This window comes from Hirundo rustica, chromosome 3 (assembly GCF_015227805.2).
Source record: "Hirundo rustica isolate bHirRus1 chromosome 3, bHirRus1.pri.v3, whole genome shotgun sequence".
In the NCBI taxonomy this organism is placed as follows: domain Eukaryota; kingdom Metazoa; phylum Chordata; class Aves; order Passeriformes; family Hirundinidae; genus Hirundo; species Hirundo rustica.
Window position 1 is genome coordinate 2,524,665 of NC_053452.1, and position 23,906 is coordinate 2,548,570.

Sequence of the window (23,906 nt, forward strand, 5' to 3'; positions counted from 1 at the left end):
AAAACACTTTTCATCTTTATGACCCATAAATCTCTTCCGTTACACCCTGGCACACTAATTTTGTGTTGTAGGACCAAGAATCAGGGCAGGTGCTATGGGCAACAAATGCAGAGAGCACAAGTCATTCTGCCTGCTTTTGGAAGGATCCCTTAAACCAGGTGCTTGGATTAAGGTACAAGTCACTGTAGTTAAAAAGAGGAGCTCAGGTGCTCTGAGTCACTTTCTGGATAAGCCCAAAATAAGTTCCTGCTCTGAACTGTGAAAAATGCTGGCCTGTGGAAAGAGAAGAGGAAAGAGGTGAGCTGTGAAAAGGAGGAGAAGAAAGAGTAGTACCATTTCTACCTGAGAAAGAGTAGTACCATTGCTGCAACCCACAGAGATACCAGAAACAGCTGATAGTAACAGTTTGACTGACCTTAAAGATGCTCTGGTACACGTTTTTAGTCCTGAAACAGCGATGATCCTTCTGTGGAAAACGCCTGTGGTTACATCTCCCTTGTCTAGCTCCACTGATGTTAGCGGCTCAGCAGGGGTGAATCAGCTCCCCTTATTGTTTTGTAACTCTCTTAAACTAAAAGCCTGCTGCTCTGGTTTTTGTTTCTGATCTTCACCAGGGACCGAACCACCACAGTTGTGAACGTGGAAGGGGATGCCCTGGGAGCGGGCATCCTGAATTACCTGAATGAAAAAGACAAGAAGGAGCGAGAGCAGGAGCTAAAGGAAGTCACCGTGGAGGCAGTGGCTAACAGCAAGTCTGAAGCGGAAACGTCACCTTTGGTAACCCACAAAAACCCGGTCTCCAACACAAGCAGTACGGCAGACCCTGAATCCAAGGAATCAGTGTTGTGAACTCGAGGCCGCTCGTCAAGACCAGTCCTAGAGGTGGCCCAGGGACTTGTCAACGCACCCAGACGTTTGCAGCGCGACCAGGGGCTGGATGGCTCTTGGAAGCGCTCAGCTCCAGTCCGTTTTGAAATACGCTGGCCTGGGGAAGGGGAGGGAGGTGGGGTGGGCAGAGAAGGGGTGTTGAGGAGGAGCACTCTCTTTATTATAGTGTTTTGATAGTTTATATGTGTACATGTGTACATGTACGTGAGAACTGCCATTGAGGCTTCTCGAGGTGTAACAAGACTTCCATTAGTGAAGGCTCAGATGAGTTAAAGATAGGGGGGTAGACAAACCCAGTGCATGCTTATCGTAGGGAAAAGATTTTGCTGCTGTTTGAATGGAAAAGCAGTCTAGAAACTCCAGAGTGGGTGAAAATGTTGCTTAAATTTGTTTTCTACCCTGGAAACACTTACCGACCATTACAGCCGTGATAGGAAGCAACATTTTTCTCCCACTCCCCTTCCTCTCATGTTCTCCGATCCATTAAAAACATTGAATATGTCCTTAAAACTAGCTGTTTACTATTTTTAATTTTTTTGTTGTTTCATACCTAAATTAGTAGCTTATAGGCACTTGTTTCATTCTCCCACTGCATTGCAGCTCACAGCAGCTTTTCCTGCCTTTTGGTGAGTAACTCCCAAACTGTGGGGCCAAACAGAGGAGATCTTCATGCAGATCAAGGATGGGTTTCCTCCTTTCTTCTAACCAAGCTGTTAAGGAAAAAAATTGAGAAGAAGAGCAAATTTTGTTAAAGTAATCCCTTTATGGCTAGAAAAAACATAGAGTCTGTTCCAGCATTAGTATGTCTGAAAGAGGCTTGCCTGTGACAACATCCATAAATCCATAAGTCAGTTCCCCCCATGAAAACACACATGATCCTCTGCTAGCAAGCCATGTCCTGCTCATGTTTACTTAATGGGTCAATCCAAACAACTTCACTCGTGCTCTCTTCCAGCAAAATTGAGTAGGGGAGGAAAAATTCTGAACACACATCATGTGGAAACTGATGACAGGCAAGTCTGAGTCTTGGCTTGAAAGGGGAAGAGAAGAGAGGAATTTATAACCCCAGTGATCTCTGTGTGGGAGCTGGCTACCCATTCCTGCTAGGAGTTTGGTCCTGCCATAAATGTTCTTTTGGCAGCAGTTTACTTTTAGTAATTCTAGGTGATGCTGGGTCAGGGTAATGCTTTAATGGCAGATGGTAGCTTTTGCTTGGAGCTCAGCCAAATGCTTCTGGATTCTTACTCCTCCTTTTTGCCTTTACAGTGTCGTTCCTGAATTTGCAACCCCAGCCTGAACAAATCCTGGCAAACTTATTACAAAGATCCTGTTGATTTATCTTGGCTCTTTGGATGCTAATAGTTAAAAATTATGACTACACACGCCAAGATTTGCCTGGACTTGTCCTGTTTTCCCTTGGCTACTTCAACAAGAGGTTGCCTGTGGTCCATCTCCACACCGTTAATTCAGCAATATATATTTACACTTAGCTTTGATATAAAGTAATGCTAAAGTCTCCCTTTTTCTTTCTCCTCTCTTGCTTCAGAGGAATCTATCTTGGAAAGATACCAGCACTAGGAAGAGGCAACTCCAGTTCCATAGCAGCAGCTTCCTTCCTTTGCAAAGCATCCTTCCTGGTGGAGGGACGCAATGAATTTTGCAGAAAGACGCTCAGAGTGAGATATGGCCACCCCTGAGGGAGGAGAGCGCAGTGAGTGCGTCATGACTGGCTGCTTAATCCTGTGCACTGGAGCCATGCAGACAATCCAAGTAGGAAAGGATTAGTCAGCCCACTGGGAAACTGCAGGTGGAGTTCCTTCTTAACCAGTTTATTTATAATCACGTCCACAGAATTTGGTCATTCCTTGGCTCGTCTTCAAAATGGAAGGAGACAAACACAATTCTGTAGGGGTGTCTTTTGCCCAGCAGATCAACTTTGTATTTCTTCCTGTTAGAATCATCCCGACTCCTTTCAACTCAGGAAACTAAAAGAACATTTTTAAGCCTAATTATCTCTTTGAAATATCTGAGTGCACCAGAACCCCAGTTACTTTGATTTTAAAATAGTATGTGGATGTCTCAAGGAAGCTGAAAATCCCGACTGTCCCCTGTAGGCTGGGTTCTGTAGTTGTATTTTATTCCTCATCAGGCATTTAGCTCCCATGCTTTTGTGAGACCCCCCTGGAATACTCTGTACAGTTCTGGTGTTCCCAATATCAGAAGGACATGGAACTGTTGGAGCTCAGATCTTCACTGAACACCCCTCCCAGTCCCCACTGGTGGATTGCCATGTTTTGCATCGATGTGGGTGTCTAGTCCCATGTAAAGCTTGTTAGAGCAGCTGGATTTAAGGAGGTCAAATCATTCTCATAGCAGGAATTTAATCATGGAAGTCTGACATTCCTTCTCTTGGAAAAAGATATCATAGGATTCATACGAACCATGAGTATTCAGCTCTTAAACTGAAGAGAGTCAGCTCTTGGTCGCTTTTTTCTTTTTTTTAAGAGGAAATAAATTCCATGTAGAAAACACTGTTTTCTATTTGATTTTAGGTTGGTTTTTTGTTGTTTTGTTTTTCTGGAAAGTACAAGTTCTCTCCTCAGCTCATGTCCTACCCTCTAGCACAGGAATTGCTTTTTGAGAGAAAGGTATGGAAATTACATGGTGTGTTTCTTGGGGTGTCCTGTGCAAGGCCAGGAGTTGGACTCGATGGTCCTCATGGGTCCCTTCCAACTCAGTGGATTCTATGAAATATTGAAGAATTTGCAAACCTTTTTTTTCAGTGAAGTTTCTTTGACCATTTTGCACCATCTTTTATTTCTTCGCTGGGATTGATTTTTCACTCCATGCTTTATTTATCACTGCCTGGTCTCATCCTGTTTCCTGGGATACCTTATGTTCTTTTTACATTTCAGTGGCTCAGGAACAAGTAGGAGAGTGGACAGAGTTTTGAGGGCTCCAGTTTACATTCTGCCTTGAGCCTAGGTAATTTAGAGTTGCTCTGAGAGTGCAGAGCAGTATCTGTCTCTCACACTGAGAAAGGTGCTTGTTCTGTGCTGTGAGATGTGGCTGTAGATGCCTGAAAAACCATAGTGAGCAGTGGAAGGTGCCAGGATTGACTGCTTTTGGGATATTTTCAGTAAAGATCTTGCATTCCTAAGAACTGAGCTTTAGCTGGATCTTGGTGTTGGTAACTGCACTACAAGGCTCAGTAATTACAGAGGACTTCAGACCCTTCTGGGGATGTCTCTTGCAATCAGGGTGGCTTTTGTGTTGAAAACTAGAGCCATTCCCAGGGTGTCCCCTGCCAGGATGTGTCAAACGGGACCGTGTCCTTCCGATAGAACAGAGACGCGGAGCTGGCCAAAGTACCACATCAGTGGTGAAACAATCTCTGCTTTGTCTTTTCTGGGCAGCCCTGAGGAGGCAGTGGCCCTGAGCTGGAGGTGGTGAGAGACTGGGGGGAGTTTGGAAGGGGCGGGAATGTTTCCTGGTGTTTCCTCTGTTCCCATACTCTTCCCTGGGCATTTGCTGTGGCCGGTGCCAGATACGGTCATGAGCCAGTGCCACCGTTCCTGTTCTCCTGTGGTTCCTCGTTATTTTGCAGCAAGAACAATGAAATCTGGGGTGTTTGGGCAGTTCCTCTTTCAGTCATCTCTGTGACTGATCAGCCAGGCATATGTTGTAGGTTGTGTCCTCCCTCAAGAGCTTGCAAAAGGGACAAACCCACCACCTCTTCTGCAAAGATTTGCAGCATTGGTCAACAGTCTGGGATAAATCTTCACTCTGGTCCTCTGCTGACACAGTGCATTTCTGCAGCCTCTGTAAAGCATCATCCTGTTGGAAATGATAATTTTTAATCCTGACCCTCCCACAGGCAGTCAGCAGCGGGCCTCAGGTACCAAGTCAAAAGACCAAAATATAAACTCTCACCAAAGAATAATTGTCACATCTTGACTGGTTTTAACAGAGCCTTGGTAGTTAATAATCACAGAGCTCCCTGTAATGACTGATGTGGTGACAGGTGAACAGCACAGAATTAGGCAGGTTGCGTAATTCCTTTACCTGTGCTTCCTTTTCTGTAAAATAGGTTTACAGATATTCATGTGTTTCTCAAAGGCCATAGTGTGGAAGACAGGGAGTTGCAATGTTTGGAAAGCACTCTTAAGACACAGAGCAGTAAATCTTGAAGACTAATGAACTTCTCAAAAATCCGAAAGGAATCGAATAATTAAAGTTGCACTGTGCTAGAGGGGGAATGACTGATGGAAGGATCAGGTGGATGCATTTGCTGGGCTAATTCGAGGGGAGCAGGTGTCAGTGTGAGCTGCAGTTCGGAAAAGGGATGTGACTTGGTCAAGGGCAACACAGTGCCCTGTTCCATCCGCCTCCTTCCATCTCCACCTGACACGCCATGAAAGCTTAGGCTCAGGTAAATGAACAGACATCACCATGGATTCGACATCTAAAGTGGGAGTCTTGACAGCTTAGTTCCTGACTAGTTTCAGTGGGAGAAGGAGCTTTTCAGCTCGGAGAACAAGTTGTCTTGTTGTCAGTATGGGTGACAAAGCTGGAGAAAAAGCGAGGAGAGCTGGAAGGCTGCAGGGGCAGCGTCACAGGAGACAGGGTAAGCAAGAGGATAGAGAAGCATCTTTTCCTCAGCATTTTGCTATGGATAGGGTCAAAGAGGCTGCAGGCACTTGTCTGGCATGTAGCAGAGACAACACAAATCCCTGCCTGCTGCTTGGGCGGGATTTGCAGGCAGAGGCAGGAGTGCTGAGGTTTCTGACATGCACCAAGGCAGCAGCATGCGGAGGCCAGCCTGGAGCTCTGATAAGCTGCTGCTGGCTGCTGGCCATGACCAGGGGAACAGCGGCACAGTTCTGGATCAGGGATTGACCCACATTCCTCCTTGCAGGATAGCTGGGACAAATGCTCCTCAGATAAATGCATGGAGACCATTATTCTCCCAGGACAAAGACTGACTTGTTATCTATGGGAGCATATTGATGAAAGCCATGCTCACTTGCTGCTTCAGTTTCTGGCAGGAGGGAGAAGGTTTTGACAAATGATCTAAAACGTTTTCCAGACTTTGGGCAGCACATTGAGACAGTTGCCCCCTGAATATTTTAACTCTGACAATAAGTGATCAAGAGCCTCATTTGGCTCCCGTAGGTCTTCACGTCTGAGCGCTGTCTTGGGAAGTTAATGTTAACACGGGATTCATCCTCTGCGTGGGGTCTTTGCAGACATTTGTGACCAGCAGGCATAATTTCACAGCTCTACGAGTGAATGAATACAGAAAAAGGTGAAAGAACTCTTGTGAGTCACATGAAGAGCAGCCAAGCCAGCTAGGAGCAGACTCTGAATCCTGAAGCCAGGTTTATTGATAGCTAACAACTATCATCTCCTTAAAAAAATTTCACATCCGAGGGTTTATAAATACATTTGATTCCGTACAGAGATTTTAATAGAAGAGGAAAACAAATAATCTCTTTCCTTCAAGAGTTCACAGTGTGTTTACTTATCAAATTATCTCTCAGCGTCAGCAGAGTCATCATCCTTAACACTTACGAAATCTCATTTGAATTTTAACCTCAGATCTTGGTGCCAGCAGGAGATGAGGACTGTGGGCATTTCAGCAGGCCAACAGCTCTTATGTAAAATTCTGCTCAAGGAGCATTTATACTTGTCTCCCAAGGCCACAGATGTTGCTTGCAAGGCAGGCAGGGCTACCAAGAGGAACCAGCATGAGGGAATGGATTTTGAGCCAACTCTGTTGTAATGCAGAGTTAACGGTGTGGTTTTGAGCCACAGAGACCAAGAGATTTGGTATTAGATGTTCCTTAGGATGGCTTTCACTTGCTCTTCTGGTGAAACAACGCTGAGAAAGTAATGCTCTTCCCTGCCAAGCATGTATTTAGCAATTGAAACTAAACTGCATATGGCATGTGTGTGCAACTGAATTGCAGCTGCATGTTGCAGAAGGAAATTGCTAAGGGAACTCTACTCTCAAGGAAATGTTTACACATGTCTGAATCCCCCAGATTACATTCCCACAGAAGGAGTTGTGCTTAACCATAAAAAATGCTCCAGATAGTAACTGGTCTGGACTGTAGGTCTTTTAAGAACCAGAAGGAATGCTGCAAAAAGGACGGGCCAGGGCCTTCACTGATGTGCATTGATGTAATTTCCTGAGCTTTCTGTGGTTTCTGGATTTCTGAGGGAGATGCCTCTCTAGCAGCACAGAGGAATGGTCTGGGCCTTTTAAGATGATCATGATCAGTAAAGCAATGTTTTTAAAACTTCGTGGCTGTAACTAAAGGCATTTTACATGCTCAGAGTATGCTTATGATGTGGTGCCTTTAATAGAAAAGGTTTCCTAGTGGTCAGTGTTGATGCAGAAGGAAACTTCCTCATGTTTTGTTCAGTTTGCCTTCTCTGTATCCCTCCTGCAGAGCCTGTTGTGCTCCTTGGAGTCTGCCCAGATCCCAGCAGGACCAGGCTCCTATAGTCCATAGATCAAACTTAAAGATATTCTGGCCCCATGTGAGGACATGGATTGTTTCCTGTCCTCTTAGGAGGGAACAAAGATGTGGTTTCAGCTTTGGAGAGCGTCGGGACTGAACAAACCCTGCTTTGTTAAGGCAATACCTTAATGACATTTTACACTTAATTAGTCAAATAATTGTGACCAAGGTGGCCCAGCCATCGCTGCCTCCCTGCTCTGCTCCACAACAGATGCTCTGTTGACTTGTCTTCCCTGAAGGCCACTGTGGAGGTGAAGTGTTTGCCATCCATGAGAATTCCTTTATTTTGAGAACACGATCTTATTTAGACTTCTTCAGTTGCTGCAGTCTTGTAAGGTCGTGTTCTGTGGGATTGGAGACCATGTGTAGCTCCGCAAATAGCTGAGCAAACCTCTGCTCCTGAACTGCTTCTTGGTCACAGCAACCTGAGACTGACTCACTCACACTTTGTGAGGGTGAAGACTTTGATTAGATTTTGATGAATTGCCCAGATTCAGGGATAGCAGGACCACCCCTGCACGTGAGGAGTCCCCTTCTGCCTTACTATCCTTAAAGGTGCCTTGTCCTGGTTCCTGCCAGGACAAATTCCAAGCTGCTGTTTGGCTTTCAGATATAACTATGCACCAAAGCTGAAAGACTCCATTATCCCTGGAGACAGGAGGGAGAATGTGATTTCCTGGTGTGAGACAAAGAAAATGGTTTTCTTTTCTTTATCCTGTGAGCTCTCTGTCAGTAATCCTGAGGTGTGTATGCGTGTGTGTGCTTTTATTTCTGCCTGAACACAAATTGCTCTAATTAGCAGGGAGGATTATTGTATTTTTATATGCTAAACCATTTTATTAATTACCTTAATAAAAAGAAAGATGAACTCTGAACCTCGCTGCCATCCACTCCAGTACAATCCAGTATCGCCGATGCGAACGTATCCGCCTCCAGGTTAAAACCTTGTGCTTAGAGTAACCAGCCACTCCAGTGAGGAAGTGTTTGTGCCACGTGGGTGTGCTGATCCTTGTGCACAGCAGTAGCTGTTCCTCTTTTAGAGCTGTGGGTTTCACCCCTGTGACTCTGCATCAGCCTTTCCCTCGTCTCCTGAGAACAGATGTGTGTGCACATATGCAAAAAAAAAAGACCATACAGCTGTGTCTGGGGGTGTGTGACCCTGGGGCAGATGTTACAGGTGTTACAGATGTTTGTTGTGTGCTGTACCCTTCGGAGTAAGAGCTCCCTGCCTACCTGGGGAGCAGCCAGTCCTGTGACTCAGGCTGGGATGGTTTGTTGCGTTAGGAGGGTGACACAAATGGATGCTCTCATTTTCCCTTCTCTCCTGGAGTGTGTATTTGTTCTCTCTTTGTGTAGCTTCTCAATCTAAAATAAAACCCACCCCAAACAGAATTCATGCTTCCATCTTTGTTGGCTGAAGACCTGGCCTTTCAGCTGGATCAGCCGTGCACTGGGACATCCTGCTGGATCAGGCTGTGCCACCTGAGCAAAGACTCCTTTGGGAATGCCCCTGGATGAGAATTGTGCAGTTTGGTGTTTGGTTCCACTTTCCCAGACCCTGCCCTTTGCTGGCGTGCTGGTGTCACGGATTGTCAGCATTTAACCCTTTCCCTGCTGGCGTTTCTCCAAGCCCTCTGCACAGCTGCTAGGCTCTAAAGGGTCTTTTGGAGAGCCTGGATTAGCGGTTATGCCATGGTGGGGTGGAAGGGCTGACACACCTGCTGCCCTTCTGCCAAGCCAGCTGACTTTGTTCCGTGGGGAAGGGTTGAGAAGTGGGAGTAGTCATTTGGAAATGCTTTTCAATAGGCAGTCAGGTTGGTAAATTCAGGGTAATTTTAGATTTGCCACACAGCCTGTCCAAGCAGTGTGCTGGTCTCAGAGCTGAGGGCCTGGGTTTGCCATCTAAGTGGGTTTGACACAGCTTTTCCAGTAAAAGCTTATATATCTCCAAAGGGTGGCATCTGGCCTGAGATGCACACGCACAACATCACAAATCCAGGGAAAAACATCTACTGTGTGAGTGTAGGTTGGTTAGTTTCAAGCATTAAACTCCCAGAACAAATAAACGAGGGGGCAAAATTTGTGAGAATTGCCAGCACCAAAAGAAAGAAGCTGAATTTGAAGGACCTGCCCGTTTATGACTTACTAATTGTGACTGGTGTTACGCCCTGGAATGTGAACCTTTACAAAACCATCAATGTGGTGTTTTCCAAAAAGCCTGTCTGACTCCACGGTTGTGTCTTTGGCTTCTCACTTCATAGCTGAACCCCCTAAGGAGACACCTGGAGGAATGCTAGAGCAGGGAGATGTCCTCTGGGACCAGACCCTGGAGCCATCCACGCTTTCTGAAGTCTTCTGGGGGGGATTGTCAGAGCCACAGTGATTTGCCATTTGAAACTCCTGAAGCTCTGTGAGACCCATGGAAGAGGTGGAATGATTGCTTGTCTTTAATGAGAGCTGAGCTAAGCCTTAGACTGAGTCCCAGCTGCCTCCAGCAAGATATTATTAGCACTTGTTAGGCATTGTTATGGATAAAGAGATAGTTTCCTATGACATTCCAACAAAGAGATAGAAGTTGGATGAGTTCTGGTTAAAATTTAATGATTTTATTCTGTTTTTTTTACAAATCTGGCCACCTGCTTTACAACTTCTTAGTTTTGTTGGGTTTTTTGGAGGGGTTTTGTTTTAAGAGGAAAAAAAGTGCATTTTTTGGAAGATGTTCCTCACTTCTTTCTTCTAAGGTCTAGGCAGGCAACACACATTTCTCTCGGTTCACATGAAAAGCATTTAAAAGTAAATTTATTACAAAAGCAACTGCTATTGTTCTAACTTAATATTTGCAGAGGAAATGCAATTATGGCCAACGAGCAGATTAGTCCCTTTTTTTTTAAATCCCCAGTTTGTCTGATTAAGGTAGATAGAATTATAGGGAAGTGCTTTGTGAGTTAAACAGAAGACAACACCATTTGTTCTGCTCCGAAATGAATGGTTTGATTCACACAGGTTGTGTGGTGTGGCTGCACTAACTGGTCACCTTTAAAATGTGCAGGTTTGTTGAAAGTCAGATCTCTGCTATGTCCCCATTATGAGCATTGAAGTATCTTTGAATCATTGTAGGAGATCTTGCGGAAGGGGAATATGGAGTTTATTTACATTTTTAAGCTCATTGTAGCTGCCTGCACTGGTTCTCTTACAGATTTCATTCACTCTCAAGCAACAAGTTCGGTCCAGCCCAAATCACTTTTGTGCAACTTACACCACGAGGGATGATGCCTGCAAACTCTTCGCTAAACCTCCCAGTTTGGGGGCAGTTGTTTAATAATCTTTAACAATCAATAGTTGTTTAATAATCTTTAACAATCAATAGTTGTTTTGTGGTGATCCTTTGCTGCAGTCTCTCTTCCTGCCTGGCTGCAAGGGAGGGGAGTGGGAGGAGGGGAATCTCCGTTGTCAGAGAGGAGGATCTCCCTGAAGTGAGTTGTGTGTCCTGTGGCCTTTAGCAATGGCTCAAGTTATCAGTCCCAATTTTTTATTCTGGTGTCACTTGTTGTAAATTCAAGCCATTCTTAGGCCCCCAGCTCTGCTATTTCTTCTGGCACTTCCAGGAACAGATTTTAATTTGTACTAAACCCAATATTTCTTTTACAAATCTCTGTGCTGGTGACCGGTTCCTGCGGATGCCAGCTCTGCTTTTGAAGAGCCTCTTGGTTCTGAGCCGGAGAACATACAAATGACAGAGGGCCAAGACATCCCAGCAATCAGAAAGAAAAAGAAGTTGCTCACATTTCCCCCACCACCCCCCCGAAAGCAGAAGTAAAATTCTCACATTTAGTAAGTAGACTTAATTCTGATTATTCATTGCCCATTATAATTCACACTGATGAAAAATTGCCACGGCCTCTTGACCGCTTGGCTCCTGTTTCTTTCACAGCAACTTGTCTCCTTCCTCGAAGGCGAAGCATCTGGACCACACCAGCTCCATCCCATTCCCTGCTCCACGGCACCTGGCGCTGATCTGCAGCTGTGTGAGTGTTTCAGGGGGCCTGGCTGGAGGTGAGGAGGTGCTGTGAGGGAATACGAACCCCTGCAAGTCCCTGCCTTTAGTGGTTGCGTCTGCTATCGCCGGCGGGCTGTGTTCGTGGTGTGATGGGCACATCGTGTGGCCGGAAAGGAGAAGTGCAGATTCTCGTTGACCCTTTTTTCCCCTGAGCTAAATCCTGCCGCCCGGTGCAGCTGTGCAAACAAGTGGTAAAAAAGACTCAAACTGGCCAGCTGCTAGCACTGGACAACACGCTGAAATACTCGTCACTCCAGTTTTCCCTCTGTTCCTCCTTAATCCCGCTTTACGTATTTCATTTGTCAGCTGCTTAAGTCGTATTTTCAGGTGATTCTCCAAAATCAGGAAGGAAAAGCAGCAGGTACCTTTTTTTTTTTTTTTTTTTTTTTTTTAGGAAATATTCAGGAATAGTGCAGTGATGATCTAGGAGAGAGATGGGAAGTGTGTAGGCTTCAGGCAAGTCTTCTCATGGCTTTATGAAAAAGCTAAAGCTGCATGGCTGAGCTTCAACCTGCTTATGTAGCATTACCAGAGCAGCTGTCCAGCTGAACGACTGCATTCCTTGGGAGCCTGCTGTAGTTCCAGGACCATAAGTAGCTGATTAGTGACTCCAGATGTCAGAACAGAAAACATCTGCAGGTCCTACCTGGAGAAGAACCTGGAGGCTGGAAAGAATTAATCTAGATAAGAGTAATTACCTGCACTTATACTGGTGGGAAACGGTAGGTGAAGGAGCAGGATCAGGAAGTTATGGGCTGCCAGAAGCAGGAATCCTGTGCTGTGAGTAAGGCAGATCCTGTTCCAGGGTGTGTAAGCAGGATCACAGCCTGGACTACCACACCAGTTCTGCCTAAGTACAGCCAAGCCCGTGCTGGAGCATTGGACCAGTGTTGAGTTTCAAAGAAATTCGGCCCAAAGAATGAGGATGAGAACAAAGAGAACGGTCCAAGATGTGAAAATCCTGACCCCTGGGGAAAGGAAAAGGGTTGTTAGCCTTGAGAAGAGAAGGACAAACACCTGCAAACACCTTTCAGAAGGGTTAGGCAGACCAAACAGAGACCTGATCAGTTTGTACGAAGGCTAATTAATATTCTTATCAGCTGGGGAGCAGAGAGGTTGGGAACAGACAGGTTAGGTCCAAGCCCTGCATTTGCTGACGTCTCACCCATCCCAAACATTTGCATTGCGAGACTGAAATTTGATGCTGAAGATAGTGCAGATGCTATGCAAGAACATATGGTGCACCTCCAGGCTTCAGGTTTCATCCCAGAGAGCTGACTGTCTGGCTTGTAGCGTGAGAGCCTTCAGGGCAGAAAAAAGTAGCACATTGATGTGCCAAAGAACACAGGATTACTGCAGGTCGCTGTAGTTAAGGGCATATTAAAATACATACAGCTGGATCCAGCTCTGTGATGGATCCAGTTCTGTGATTGATCCAGTTCTGTGCAAAAACCATCCATGTTCTCACCAAAAAAGGTAAATTCTCAGATATCAGAAGTACACTTTTCTCAGATCTGATCGTCATTAGGAAGCTCTAGTTCATGTCACAGACATGGAGATTACTGCTGCATCCACAGGTGCAGAGAAATCCATTGTCTTTGCTGGAAAAACCCAAGTTTGAAAGAACCCTGAGGTCTCAAATCAGCAAGAAAATATCCTTGTTATTCTTCTCCAGCCTTGAGTGACTTCGGGCGGGAGTTTGGCTGGGTTGACCCTGCATTACAGATCAAACAAGCCAGCTCCTCTTCGGCAAAGCTCCTAACAAAAGACGGCCAGATGCCAGCAGAAGAAAATCGGTATTGCCCCCCCGTGAATTTCTCAAACAGCCTTTCCTTCAGATCACCAGCGGATTCCCCCCTTGTTTATTGACACCCACTCAGCCCGAGCCCGAGGGGAGAGGTTTCTCCGCGTTTTGCTCCTGCAGACATCCTGGCACTTGTTTGATCGGGGGCGGAACAGGACGCAGACCTTTCCTGCCTTTCCCAGCCCGCAGCCGGGTGCTATTGAGCTCCCAGAACAATGCCTGGCAGCTCCCGAGTAATTTAAACCGGCTAAAAACAGCCCAGCCCGGGGATGAATCATGACCCACCCGGGTTTGCTTCCGCCTTTCCACTCACAGGGCCCGAAATCAGCGCGGCCTCTGCTGGCAGGCAAGCGGCTCCCTGGAGAACGGGCAATAAACAACATTTTAAAGGGATTTTCTTTCACAAGGGCTTTGCCTGTGCGAATTCCAATAAAAAGCCAACTCTGAGGGATGTGCAGCCTGACGGAAGACTTGCCGTAGTATTCATCAAAGAAACCCCGAATGCAGAAACATGGCAAAGGAGCAGAGGTGATCCCGGAATTTTTCCCGGCTGTGAGTTCTTCTGAGAGCGCCCACCCAGTGCTTTACTGCAGTGCTTCTTGAAGCAGCCCCGGGAAAGATATTCCCACCGTGTTTCTCTAGGGAGAAAAAGCAAGATCCTCCAGGATGTAAATGGGGCTGGCCCCACTGGGTGCAGCAGAATAAACCCAGTTCACAGCCGCCGGGAATCTGGGCCACAGCACTGGGAGGGCAGAGCTGGAGCAGGCTGCAGGGCCAAGGAGTGTGCCCAGGACCAAAGCGCGAGCCAGGAACTTGGCTATCCTGTGCTGTTCCGCTCACCCTGCTGCCAAACTGATAAGCAAACCCGAGATGTCTCTTTAGTCCTTCCCGGCCTAAAGCTGGGAAAAATATTGTCCAAAAAGCGCTTTGTCAGACACTTGACCTCTAGAAAACCTCAGCGTTAGCTAAGATACAATCTCCAGGAGCAGGTGACACGGACAAAAACCAGAATCGACCAATGGACAGCAACAGGGAGAAAGGTTTTTATTTCTGCATGATATGAGAACTTGTCAGGATATGTCCACTCCAGATACCAAGGAAGGGTTTGGCTAGGTTCAGAGCAGCGTGCTTTAAAGCTTGGCTTTGGGCATCTTCCCAGAAAGCTGCCCCGAGGGCAGGGCACAGCCGGCATCCCACAAGCGGCGTTCCAGGCCGCTCCTCACGTTCCCGGCGCCCAGCGGGACCGGGGCCCGGCCGTGAGGGGCCCGGCCGTGAGGGGCCCGGCCGTGAGGGGCCCGGCCGTGAGGGGCCCGGCCGTGAGGGGCCCGGCCGTGAGGGGCCCGGCCGTGAGGGGCCCGGCCGTGAGGGGCCCGGCCGTGAGGGGCCCGGCCGTGAGGGGCAGGGGCGGCTCCGGGGGCGGGGCCAGCTCAGGGGGCGGGGCCAGCTCAGGGGGCGGGGCCGGCGCGTGTCGCCCGCGCCGGGGTCAGCGCCGGCCGCGAGGCGGGGTCGCTCTCGAGCTCCTCTCCCATTGGCCGCCGGCCGGCGGAGGCGCGCGTGCTGACGCGACCGGCGCTGCCATTGGCTGCCGGCGCGGAGGGGGCGGGGCCGGCGCTCGGTGAGTGAGGGCCGGGGCGCGGCGTGAGGGGGGGTCCCGGGGCGGGGGGTGTCCCTTTGGAATCTCCTCCTCGGCCTCTTTGCCTTTATTTCTCGTCTTTTTGGTTAATTGCCCTTTTTTTTTTTTTGCCCAGCGGCCGACAGGAGGGCAGAAAGTGGGCAAGGAGGCGAGCAGAAAATAGCAACCCTCAGATCCCGCGGGCCTGAGGGGCGAGAGCGGTGCGGGCTTTTTTTCTTCCCCCAGAACAACCCCAGAAATGCTCCCCAGCCGAAGCGGAGCTGGCGGGAGGCGGAAATTCCATCAGCATCCGCTGCGCTCGCTGCATTCCATCAGCCCAGCGATACCCACGGGCGGTGGGAGCCGCTCCTTGCACAGAGCCCTCCTTGTCCGCCGGCCTTTGTGCAGCGCCCTGGCCGCCAGGTCCCTTCTGAGGGCGTGAGAAAAGCTCGGGGATCGCTTTTCAGGAGAGATCCCTGCGGACCTCCCCTTTGAAACGAGTGAAGCGGCCCCACTGTCCTCCTGTGTTGTCTGAAAACACGGCCACGGGTATCGTTTCTTGAGGGCTTGGGTGTAGCTGGGAGTTTGGGCTCTTTTCCCGTGCTTTTGAGGCCACCGCAGAGTTTCCGCCGTGCCTAAAGTTGTGCTCGTAACATCCCACCTCAGCCCTGCCCGGGGATTTGGGATCGCTTCTTCCCGTCGCCGGGGTTGATCTGGATGCGTCGCTGCCAGTGGCAACCTGACCTCTGAATTTTTGTGGGCTTGTTGGAAAATGGTGAGAAAGCTTGTTTTCTAGACGCTGGTGTGGCTGGGAGTTGCACTTCGCGGCGGCAGCGTTCTCCCTTTGTTGTTGAATACGACTTTTTGCCTGATTGTTCTGCGTGCGGGATGTGTGTGACGTCCCCGTCTCGTTTGTGTCCGGGTGTGGTTTGGATATCCAGCTCCCTCTGAAGTTAATTGAAATCAGCTGCCTGAATTAGAGACTCTGGGAAATGCGGTGGGATCTCTGGTGTCCCTTTAAATACCCTGACAAATCCTGCAGTAAGCAGATTTACTCTCACTCCCGTGTGTTGGCAAGTTTCCTGGTTTCTCTTCAGCATCCAATTAGCTTCTGGAGATTTAATGAACCTGTGAAGCAGCACTTGCTCTTTTTTTAAAGGCCAATGGCATCGTAGAAATGTAAATCACTGCACGCTGCCTCCATGAGATAACAAATGATCTTAAGTTTGGAATATTTGCCCTCCTCCACACAGGAAAATAACAGATGGGTCACGGCCTGTAAGTTTTGTTTTATATTGCTCAACACATGCTTTTCAGATTTAAGGTCAAACTTGGGTGTTTTTTACAGCTGTTTTTACTGGGCTGACACCTGGCTCAAACCGCTAAATCTGGTGGAGGTAACGATGTTCGAATCCCTTTGAATTTAACGTGGCATCTTAAAAATAGAGCCGTCCTGAGGCCCGCTCTTGCTTACCGCACATTCCCTTTTAGACTTTAGGGGCTGCTTTGATGCCTTGGTAAGCTTTTCTTTCCTTTGTATATATATATTTTCCAGTCACGTAACAAGCGCGGGTTTATTGATTACATTTTTCGCACCTCTTCGTGTGGAAATACAGCCTTTCAGAGGGCAGGAGAGAGCAGCGCGACCCGTTTCCCATAACGTGATGCGCGTGGGGTTGGCTTTGGCGGCGATTTAAGGAGCGGATTGGGAGGGTCCAGCTGCGGGCTGGGTGGGTGCTGGCGGAGCCCGGGCTGCTCTCGTCTTCTCGGCAGCCGCTGCCGGCTCTGGCGAGGGCACAGGCGGCTGCGGGGGCTGCCACAGGTTGTGCCTGCGCCGGGGATTTGGTCTGGATTTGGTCTCCCCTGGAGAACCCGCCGCGTCCTCCCGCCGCTCTTTGTTGCCGTGCCCGTGGGAAAGCCCCGCTTGTCGGAGGGAGGGGTGGGTCACGAAACGAGACTGTGACAAAAGAGCTGGCGGAGGGAGGGAGTGCCACCTTGTTTTCCCACTTCCAAGTGTTGTTTGGGAATTCTTTCTCACTTTTTTTTTTTAAATTTATTTAATTTAAATTTCATTTTAGTTACGCTCCCTTGGCTGGTCTCTTTGCTGGCCTCAGCTGGGGGAATACAAGCAGAACCACTCTGCTGACATTTCCCTGCTGCCAGCCCCTTGGTTTGGGCTGGAGTTGCTGGAGGAGGCTGTGTTGGCTCACGGGTTATCCTGCAGCAGCTCCTCACTCAAGCCCAGTCAGAGCAAGTATTTCCATTCATTAATTTCCCAAAGAGTTAATTTCATGAACTGGGGTAGAAGCTGCAGAGCTGAGTGCCAGGTTCGAGTTTTACAGCCTCCTGCCTCCCCCTCTCACTTTTTATAGCGGTTTCTTGCTTCTGGGTGGCTTCTGCTTCAAGGTTTTGGGTTTGTATCTTTGAAAAGTGCTCAGCTTTCCACCCCAACAGCCTTCAGGGCTCAGCCACGCCGGGAGGTTCTCCATGTCCTCGTTAGTGACGTCTCATTCGGGCCCAGTGGCCTCAGGGTGCACAAAGTGTTGGTGACACTGGCCATCCAGTGCAGGACTCCTGGTGTAAAGCCCGGGTTTGCTTTTGGCATGGCCAGGGTTGGAGTGAGAGTTTCCCTGTGTGTCGCCTCCTGGAAAGCAGAAAATGCTGCTGAGGTGTGAGGGTTTGCTCTTCCCGCTGTCCCACCTGGCGTTCCAAGATGCACCATGAACGTTGGAGTCTCACCCAGGCGGTGCTTAAGCTCTTTGCTGTTGGGCAAACCCAGTTTCTTGGCATGGGGACAAGGCGGGGATGCTGAGATGCTGTTGCTGTGTGCTGCAGAGACCCCGAGGCTCAGCATCGTCCTGCGGAAGCAGCTCTGTCCCGATGGCCGTGGATGTGGGGAAGTCACCTTCTGAAGAGTCGCTGAGCGGGAAGGCCGGGGGCGACGGGAGGTGGGACACTGCGGACACGGAGACGGAGTTCCCGGAGCTGGCAGGGAGCCGGCACCGGCTTTTGGGGACAGAGGGAGCCAAGCCCAGCCTGCAGGGGACAGAGAGCGTGGCAGTGAGCAGACACAGTCACACGGCCACTGGCGTCACCCAGGGAGGCTCCGGCTGCCGCCCAGAAGTGTCTCCAGCAGCCGCACCTGGATTTCCCAGAGCAAGAGCGAACCCCTCGGGGAAGGAGGTGCTGGTGGAAAGAGCTCCTGATGGTCATGGAGTTGGCCACTGTTTCCTCTCCTCAGAACAGCAGGTGAGACACCTGCGGGTGTTGCTGCACTCAGGGAGGTCCCAGGAGAGGTGGGGACGTGTTTGTCAGGCTGTCCCAGCAAGGGCTTTCCATCTCTCCCAGGCAGTGTGTGCCCACCCCTGCCCAGGCTGAGATGTGTGGTGGGGAAGGGGCTCCAACACCCAGGCTGTTGTTTCCATTCCCACATTGCCAGTGCAGAGCTGGGAGCTCGCTCAGGACATTGCTCTTTAAATAAGCCTCTCGCTGTCAGATGACTCGTGCAGCTTCCCAAGTCCTTGAGATGCCTTTCCTTAAAAACGAGCCCTGCTCTGAGCAGCTGCAGGCCAGCCCCACAGATGGATCAGAGTTCTGCTTCCAGTCTCAGCTCACGGCAGGTCCCGGGCTGGGCTGTTATCTCCATGTCCCGGCACAAAGGAGCCTTTTGTTTGGGTGCTGCGCTTCGTTTCACGCATCTCCCCCTCTCCCTTTCCTTTTCCATCCCGTCCTTGAGCAGGTGAAGGCATTGGGCAGTTGGCACCCGCTCTCCAGCCCTCCCAGCTGGTGCAGCTCTGCCGAGGAGAACATCCTTGCTGGCAGCCGTCACGATGCCCACGTTGGCCGTCGGAGGCAGAGTCCGGGAACTTCCACCCCGTGTCCTTCCACCCCGGAGCTCCTGCGGCCCCAAACCCCGCCCAGCCCCGAGCGCGCCCCGCGGAGCCGCTCGGTGCGGAGCCTCTCCGCCCCGTCCTCTGAAGGGAACGGCCCCTCCGAGGAGCCATCCGGGAGCCTGCCGGGCAGCACGGATGTCCCTTCTGCGGCCACCACGGCTGCCCAGGAGCTGTGCTGCCGGTGGGGAGCGGAAGGCAGGGCCCTGCAGAGGCTGGAGCCCCCGGGATCTCTGCTCGGTTACCGCGGCACCGTGGGGCGCGTCCGGGAGATCTCCTCCTACCAAGCCGATTACTGGGCCTGTGCCATTCCGGATTCACTGCCGCCGTCTCCGGACCGCAGCTCACCCCGCTGGAACCCCAACAAAGAGTACGAGGAGTTGCTGGACTATGCTTACCCACTGAAGCCAAGGTACAAGCTGGGAAGGATGCCGGAGCCTTTCCTCCATGACTCGGGGATAGATCTGGACAGCTTTTCTGCTTCTCCTGAGGGCACGTCCAGCATCTACAGCCGAGCTGGGCAGGCTCGGGGAAGCAGAGAAAACGGACTTTGGGAGTTTGTGGCCTCTGCAGAGAGATTCTCCACCCCCAGGTCTGGAAAAAGAGGCTGCTCAGGAGCTGGCTCGTACTACGAACCTTTACCTATTGCCAAAGCATCGTTTGCAAGGGCTGCCTCCTCTCATCCTTCCAGAGGTTTTGCTAAAGATGTAAAGGTGGAATCATCTGGGCCAAGCTCACCTGGGCGCCCTGCTGCCGACGGGAGGAGCTGGGATACCAGAGGAAGCCCCTGTCCAAAGGACACAGGGCAGGTGAAAAGCACCAGTAGGTGCTTACCCACCACAGGGGTGCTCCCCCTGAGGAAGGAGTGGGAGGGTGATGAAGAATTTCTTTCCCTGCCTCCGAGACTGCGGGAGCTGGAAAGGCTGGCTCAGTTTTTGTCCAATCTTTCCTTAACTATAAGGATGCCCGGGCACGACCACCAGAACCTTCCACATCACAGCGCCAGCAAGCAACCCCTTTCATCCAGGTTGGCTCCTCTTGGAGAAGTGAGAGGCGGGGATGACGGAGGGAATACTGAGGGTTATGCTGGGCTGTGGCAACACCGCAGCTCCCGAAAGCCCAGCTGGGAAAACACGGAATCAGACGGCTGGTTCCATAGGGATCCTCCCCGGGGGCTTCATCTACCAGCTGCTCTCAGGGACACGTTGGATGGGATGTGCCTAAAGGAACCACGGGTCAAGGGGCGTCCACAGAAGAGCCAGCAGAGCGAGTCCCTCATCCAGTGTGTTCAGGTAGGCTGAGACCAGAAATAAAGTTTATTCTGGGAAGATCTCTCATGAAACCTGCCTGTCTTTATGGCACGATTTAATTAAAGCTTCCCGTTCTGCATGATGTGTCCTGCCTGGCAGCTGGTGGTAATTCCTGCAGGAGGGGCTCACCAGAGCAGATAATTCCTCCTGATGGAGCAAGAGCCCACCTTGCTTTCCCTGGGGCTCAGTGTCGCAGGCCAGGCTGGCTGGAGGTGTGGCACACAGCTGGCTCCCCCAGCCCACCCATCCTGCAGCTCTGAAGGGTTTCCTGATTCTTTTCTGGGCCATTAAATTTGTCCCAGCGCTGTGCTCCCACCCTCCTCTCCATCTTCTTCCCACCCCAGTGCTGGGACAAATTTGGAAACGATGCTAGGCTGTTTGCACAGGAGTGTCAGCATGCACATAGCTGCAAGCTCATCCCCTCCTCTGCTATGGAAATAACTCCGTTGATTTAAAAGGGTCTTCTCTGCATTTGTCATGCCAAATTGCAGTGCCAGGGAAAAGCACTGCTTTCTGGCAAACTCCTGAGCAGCAGGAGCAGGTCTTGAGCCTGATTTTGGTGCCAGCAGAGGCCCCTGGGTTTCATGCAGCATCTCACAAAAATAATCCCTTTAAAAATAAATGAAAGCACTTAATTGAACGAGACAATCCCTTGGGGAAAAGCAACTGGAAATTAACTGTATGGCTGTGGTGAGGAGGAGGAGGAGCATGAGGATGAGGATATCTCTTGGGCTGGGAGGTGGTGGAGGCCAACCTCTTCCTTCAGCCTGGGTGCCACCAGCCTCCAGCACCTCTCCGTGCAGACGTTGATGGTGACCCTTAATTCTTGCCACACAGTGAGTGCTGGAGCTGGTGTTTAAGTTAATTTTGGCCTTTTTCCCGTTGTTTCCCAAGCTGAGGGATGTTTGTGTGCTGGAGTTGGAGAGAAGCAGGGAACAGGCGCTTTCCGAATGAAACACCACTGGCTCACCTTTCTGTGTCTCTGCTGCAGAAATAGATCCGTGACCCCTTTTTTATGCTTTGTTGGGCAGATGTTTTGCTGCCAGCTGGAAGAGCTGATCCGTTGGCTCTACACCGTGGTGGATGTCACCGGCGGCTGGGTGCCGCCCTCGCCGGACGCCCGGAGCGTGTCGGCGTCGCTGCGCCGCTACCTGGTGGGTGTCACCCTTGCTCTGCTTCCTCCCCTCCCCTGTGCTGCGGGAAGCCAGGAAGCACTGGAATGCTCCAGAGTGCGCTGGGTTTGCAAAGCTGAATTTGGGAGCACCAGGAGCCTGCTTGGAGGAAACTGCTCGCTCGCTGGGCAACCGGCCACAGGTGTGTGTTTCAAAAACCCTCCTAAGAAACTCTGCTCTTCTCCTTGCCCTGCCAGGAGTTCAGGAGGGATGTGGCCGACCACCGGAGCCTGACCGAGAGCGTGCTGGAGAGGGGAGAAGCTCTCCTGGACTGCATGGCATCGAATTCACCAGGTGAGGAAGAGCACTCGTGTGGGGCTGCTCGTGGACACAGACGATGCTGGCCAGGGCATCTGCACCCCAAAATCCCTGTGGGGATTTAGAAAAAGGGATTTCCAAAGGGTGGGCTGTAGCTGCAGTCACCAAAGGGGCTGCAGAGATCGAGTGCTGCATTATGGATGGGTTTTCTTGCACAGTTCCAAAGGTTTTCTTTAAGACCCCCCTCTTTGTGCACCTGCATTATGAACCTGGAGCCTCCTGGGTCAGTCCCCACCCCCTGCAAACGCCGCATCACAGCGGGGATGGGACAAACAGCACATTTATTGATTTTTAACACTTGATTTCCTTCCAAAGTCTGCCCGGGCGAGCAGAACTCGCTGCTCTGACAGACACCGAGTTATCGAGTTCCCATCACCTCCATTCAGCGGTTTTTGCTTTCCAGCTCTGAAAGACACGCTGGGTCTGATTGCCAAGCAGTCAGAAGAGCTGGAGAACCACGCAGAGCACCTGTACAAGTCCATCCTGGCCGCTGTGGGCGCCGTGGGGCAGGACAAGGCGGGTGCAGCACACGGCTGCTCCCTGGGTGAGCAGGGGCAAACCGGCCGTGCTGCAGTGGGCAGAGAGGGGAGGAGGCACAGGGAGAGAGACACTCGAATTAGCAAACACCAAACGTCAGACTCCATTGTTGTTTCTTCGGTTCTGTTTGGAAAGCCTGAGAAGGCAGCAGGGAGACTCAAAATAGATGCCCCGTCGTGTTTAAATTAACCGTGTCAGGGAAAGAGCAGTGCGGGTGAAACCCAAGAGCACGAGGGGAACGATGGCAGCTCCGCAGGGACATCCCTGTCACTCAGGGCTGGGGCACCTGTTCTCCCCACCAGATCCCTTACACAGCACAGGGGAGAGGAGGAAGGGATATTTTTCGGTTTTGTGTTTTCCCAGAAACATTCTGGTTGTTGTATAATGGTGCGGAAGGGAAGCAAGCGATTTTGGGTATAATGCAGGGGCTAGAAAACTTGTTGGCTTATTTCTTGACCACCTCCCTTCTAAGGAAACTGGAGGCAAGTGTCTCAGGGGTGCCAGCCTCTTTAGAAGAGAGAAAGCGTCTTAAGTAGTGTTTGGTTTGTTGTGGTTTTTGAATTGTTGCCTCTGCACTGGTGAGATGGGGGAGCATGGGGGTTTTTCTTTCTCAGACTGCAGGCAAAGCTGGGCACCAAGCACCTCATTTCATTTCAGGTGCTGCCTCTGTCAGACCCAGGCTGCGTTAGCCCGTCTCAGGAGGGCTGAGAAGAATTGCAGCAGGCACCAGACCCCCTCCATCACCTCTCCAGAGATGCCAAAATCTGTCTCCAGTTTGGGTTTGTGTGGGTTTGTGCCATGGATTGAGAAAGGTGTGCTGGGATGTCCAGAGTTGTGTAAGGAATGTACAGCTGGCCTTTTCTGGTTTGTTTTTTTAACATTGCTTCTTCCCTTTTTTTTTAATTGAAGTGGGCTGTTCTGTTGTTAGTAAAATGTCAGGAAGAGTTTTTTTAACTGAGCAGTCCGAGGTGTGCCGTGAGCTCGTTAAGTAAAGCCGTGTGATTTTAATAGCCCCGTTCTCATGGTTTGTTTATGCTCGTCAAAAATAGGTGCGAGGAGCCAAGAAAACAGCAGCTCCCGGTTCTTGGGAGCAAACTGAAGGCCTGTTTATAATTACCACTCCCTGCTGAAGCTGAGCCTACTTAACTTTCAATTTTGGTATTCATAAACACAAAAAGCCACAATACTGAATCCAAATAAAGTAATAAGTGAGTTCAGGTAGGGAGGAGCCAGGTTGTGTGTAAGCTGCTGGTCCCTGCTGCTGGCAGGAGCTGGGTCAGTGCTGTGCTGTTTCCTGGGGTGCAGAGTTGTGCCTTCCCCCCCCCTTCCAGCTACTGCACTTAAATCACTGCTCAGAACATCCAGCAAGGGTTTCCAAACCCTTTCTCCAACAAAAAAAAGGGCAGCTCTGAAGCAGCGTAAGGTAAGTGGCCAAAAACAAAAAAAAAAGTACAGAATGTTGGTACTTGGCTTTAATTAACCTTTAACCTGAACGGTGATCATCGTGTTCTTGTGCATCATTTCCTCCCATTCCTGAGAACAGAACACGGAGAAGTTTCTGTTCTGCACAAGTAAAAGGTGAAAGCAAAGTTAAACTGAAGCAGTTATGGCCAATACTTCACTGGGGTTTGATATTCTCCCATCTTCAGCTTGAAGGGCAAATTTTTTTGGCCCATTGTGTCAAAAGAATTCAAGTATTTCAGCTGCCAGGTAAGAAACTAGAGTGCCTTTTCCCAGGGGTCTTAGGGCTGCTCTACCCTCGTCACAGAGCTCAGGCTGACAGCCCCA

The 23,906-nt window shown here is 50.1% G+C and overlaps 2 protein-coding genes across 7 annotated transcripts in view; both read left to right on the forward strand.

The window, feature by feature from the left end:
- SLC1A4 (solute carrier family 1 member 4) overlaps window positions 1-8,810 on the forward strand; it is a 31,737-nt gene extending 22,927 nt beyond the window's left edge. For both annotated transcript variants that reach the window (XM_040059048.2, XM_040059049.1), the window contains exon 8: window positions 615-8,810. In XM_040059048.2, the coding sequence (XP_039914982.1) occupies window positions 615-849 (235 nt within the window). In that variant the 3' untranslated portion in view covers window positions 850-8,810. The remainder of the gene's footprint in view (window positions 1-614) is intronic.
- A 6,062-nt stretch (window positions 8,811-14,872) lies between these two features.
- On the forward strand, window positions 14,873-23,126 carry CEP68 (centrosomal protein 68). 5 transcript variants are annotated; one of them, XM_040060110.2, is made up of 7 exons: window positions 14,873-14,894; window positions 17,727-18,140; window positions 18,631-20,073; window positions 21,123-21,245; window positions 21,461-21,557; window positions 21,985-22,125; window positions 22,776-23,126. In XM_040060110.2, the coding sequence occupies exons 2-7, from the start codon at window positions 17,772-17,774 to the stop codon at window positions 22,805-22,807; spliced, it is 2,205 nt and encodes a 734-aa protein (XP_039916044.1). In that variant the 5' UTR covers window positions 14,873-14,894; window positions 17,727-17,771; the 3' UTR covers window positions 22,808-23,126. The 5 variants fall into 5 exon arrangements, with proteins under 5 accessions (XP_039916044.1, XP_039916041.1, XP_039916042.1 ...); XM_040060107.2 differs by lacking the exon at window positions 14,873-14,894 and adding an exon at window positions 15,041-15,666; XM_040060108.2 differs by lacking the exon at window positions 14,873-14,894 and adding an exon at window positions 15,687-16,169.
- Window positions 23,127-23,906: the final 780 nt, after the last annotated feature.

Excerpts from the sequence above, each read along its gene's own strand:
- CEP68 (XM_040060107.2), top strand. Across the intron at positions 18,141-18,630 it reads TCCTCTCCTCAGAACAGCAG|GTGAAGGCATTGGGCAGTTG; the intron begins GTGAGACACCTG and ends GTCCTTGAGCAG. Across the intron at positions 21,246-21,460 it reads CGTCGCTGCGCCGCTACCTG|GAGTTCAGGAGGGATGTGGC; the intron begins GTGGGTGTCACC and ends TTGCCCTGCCAG.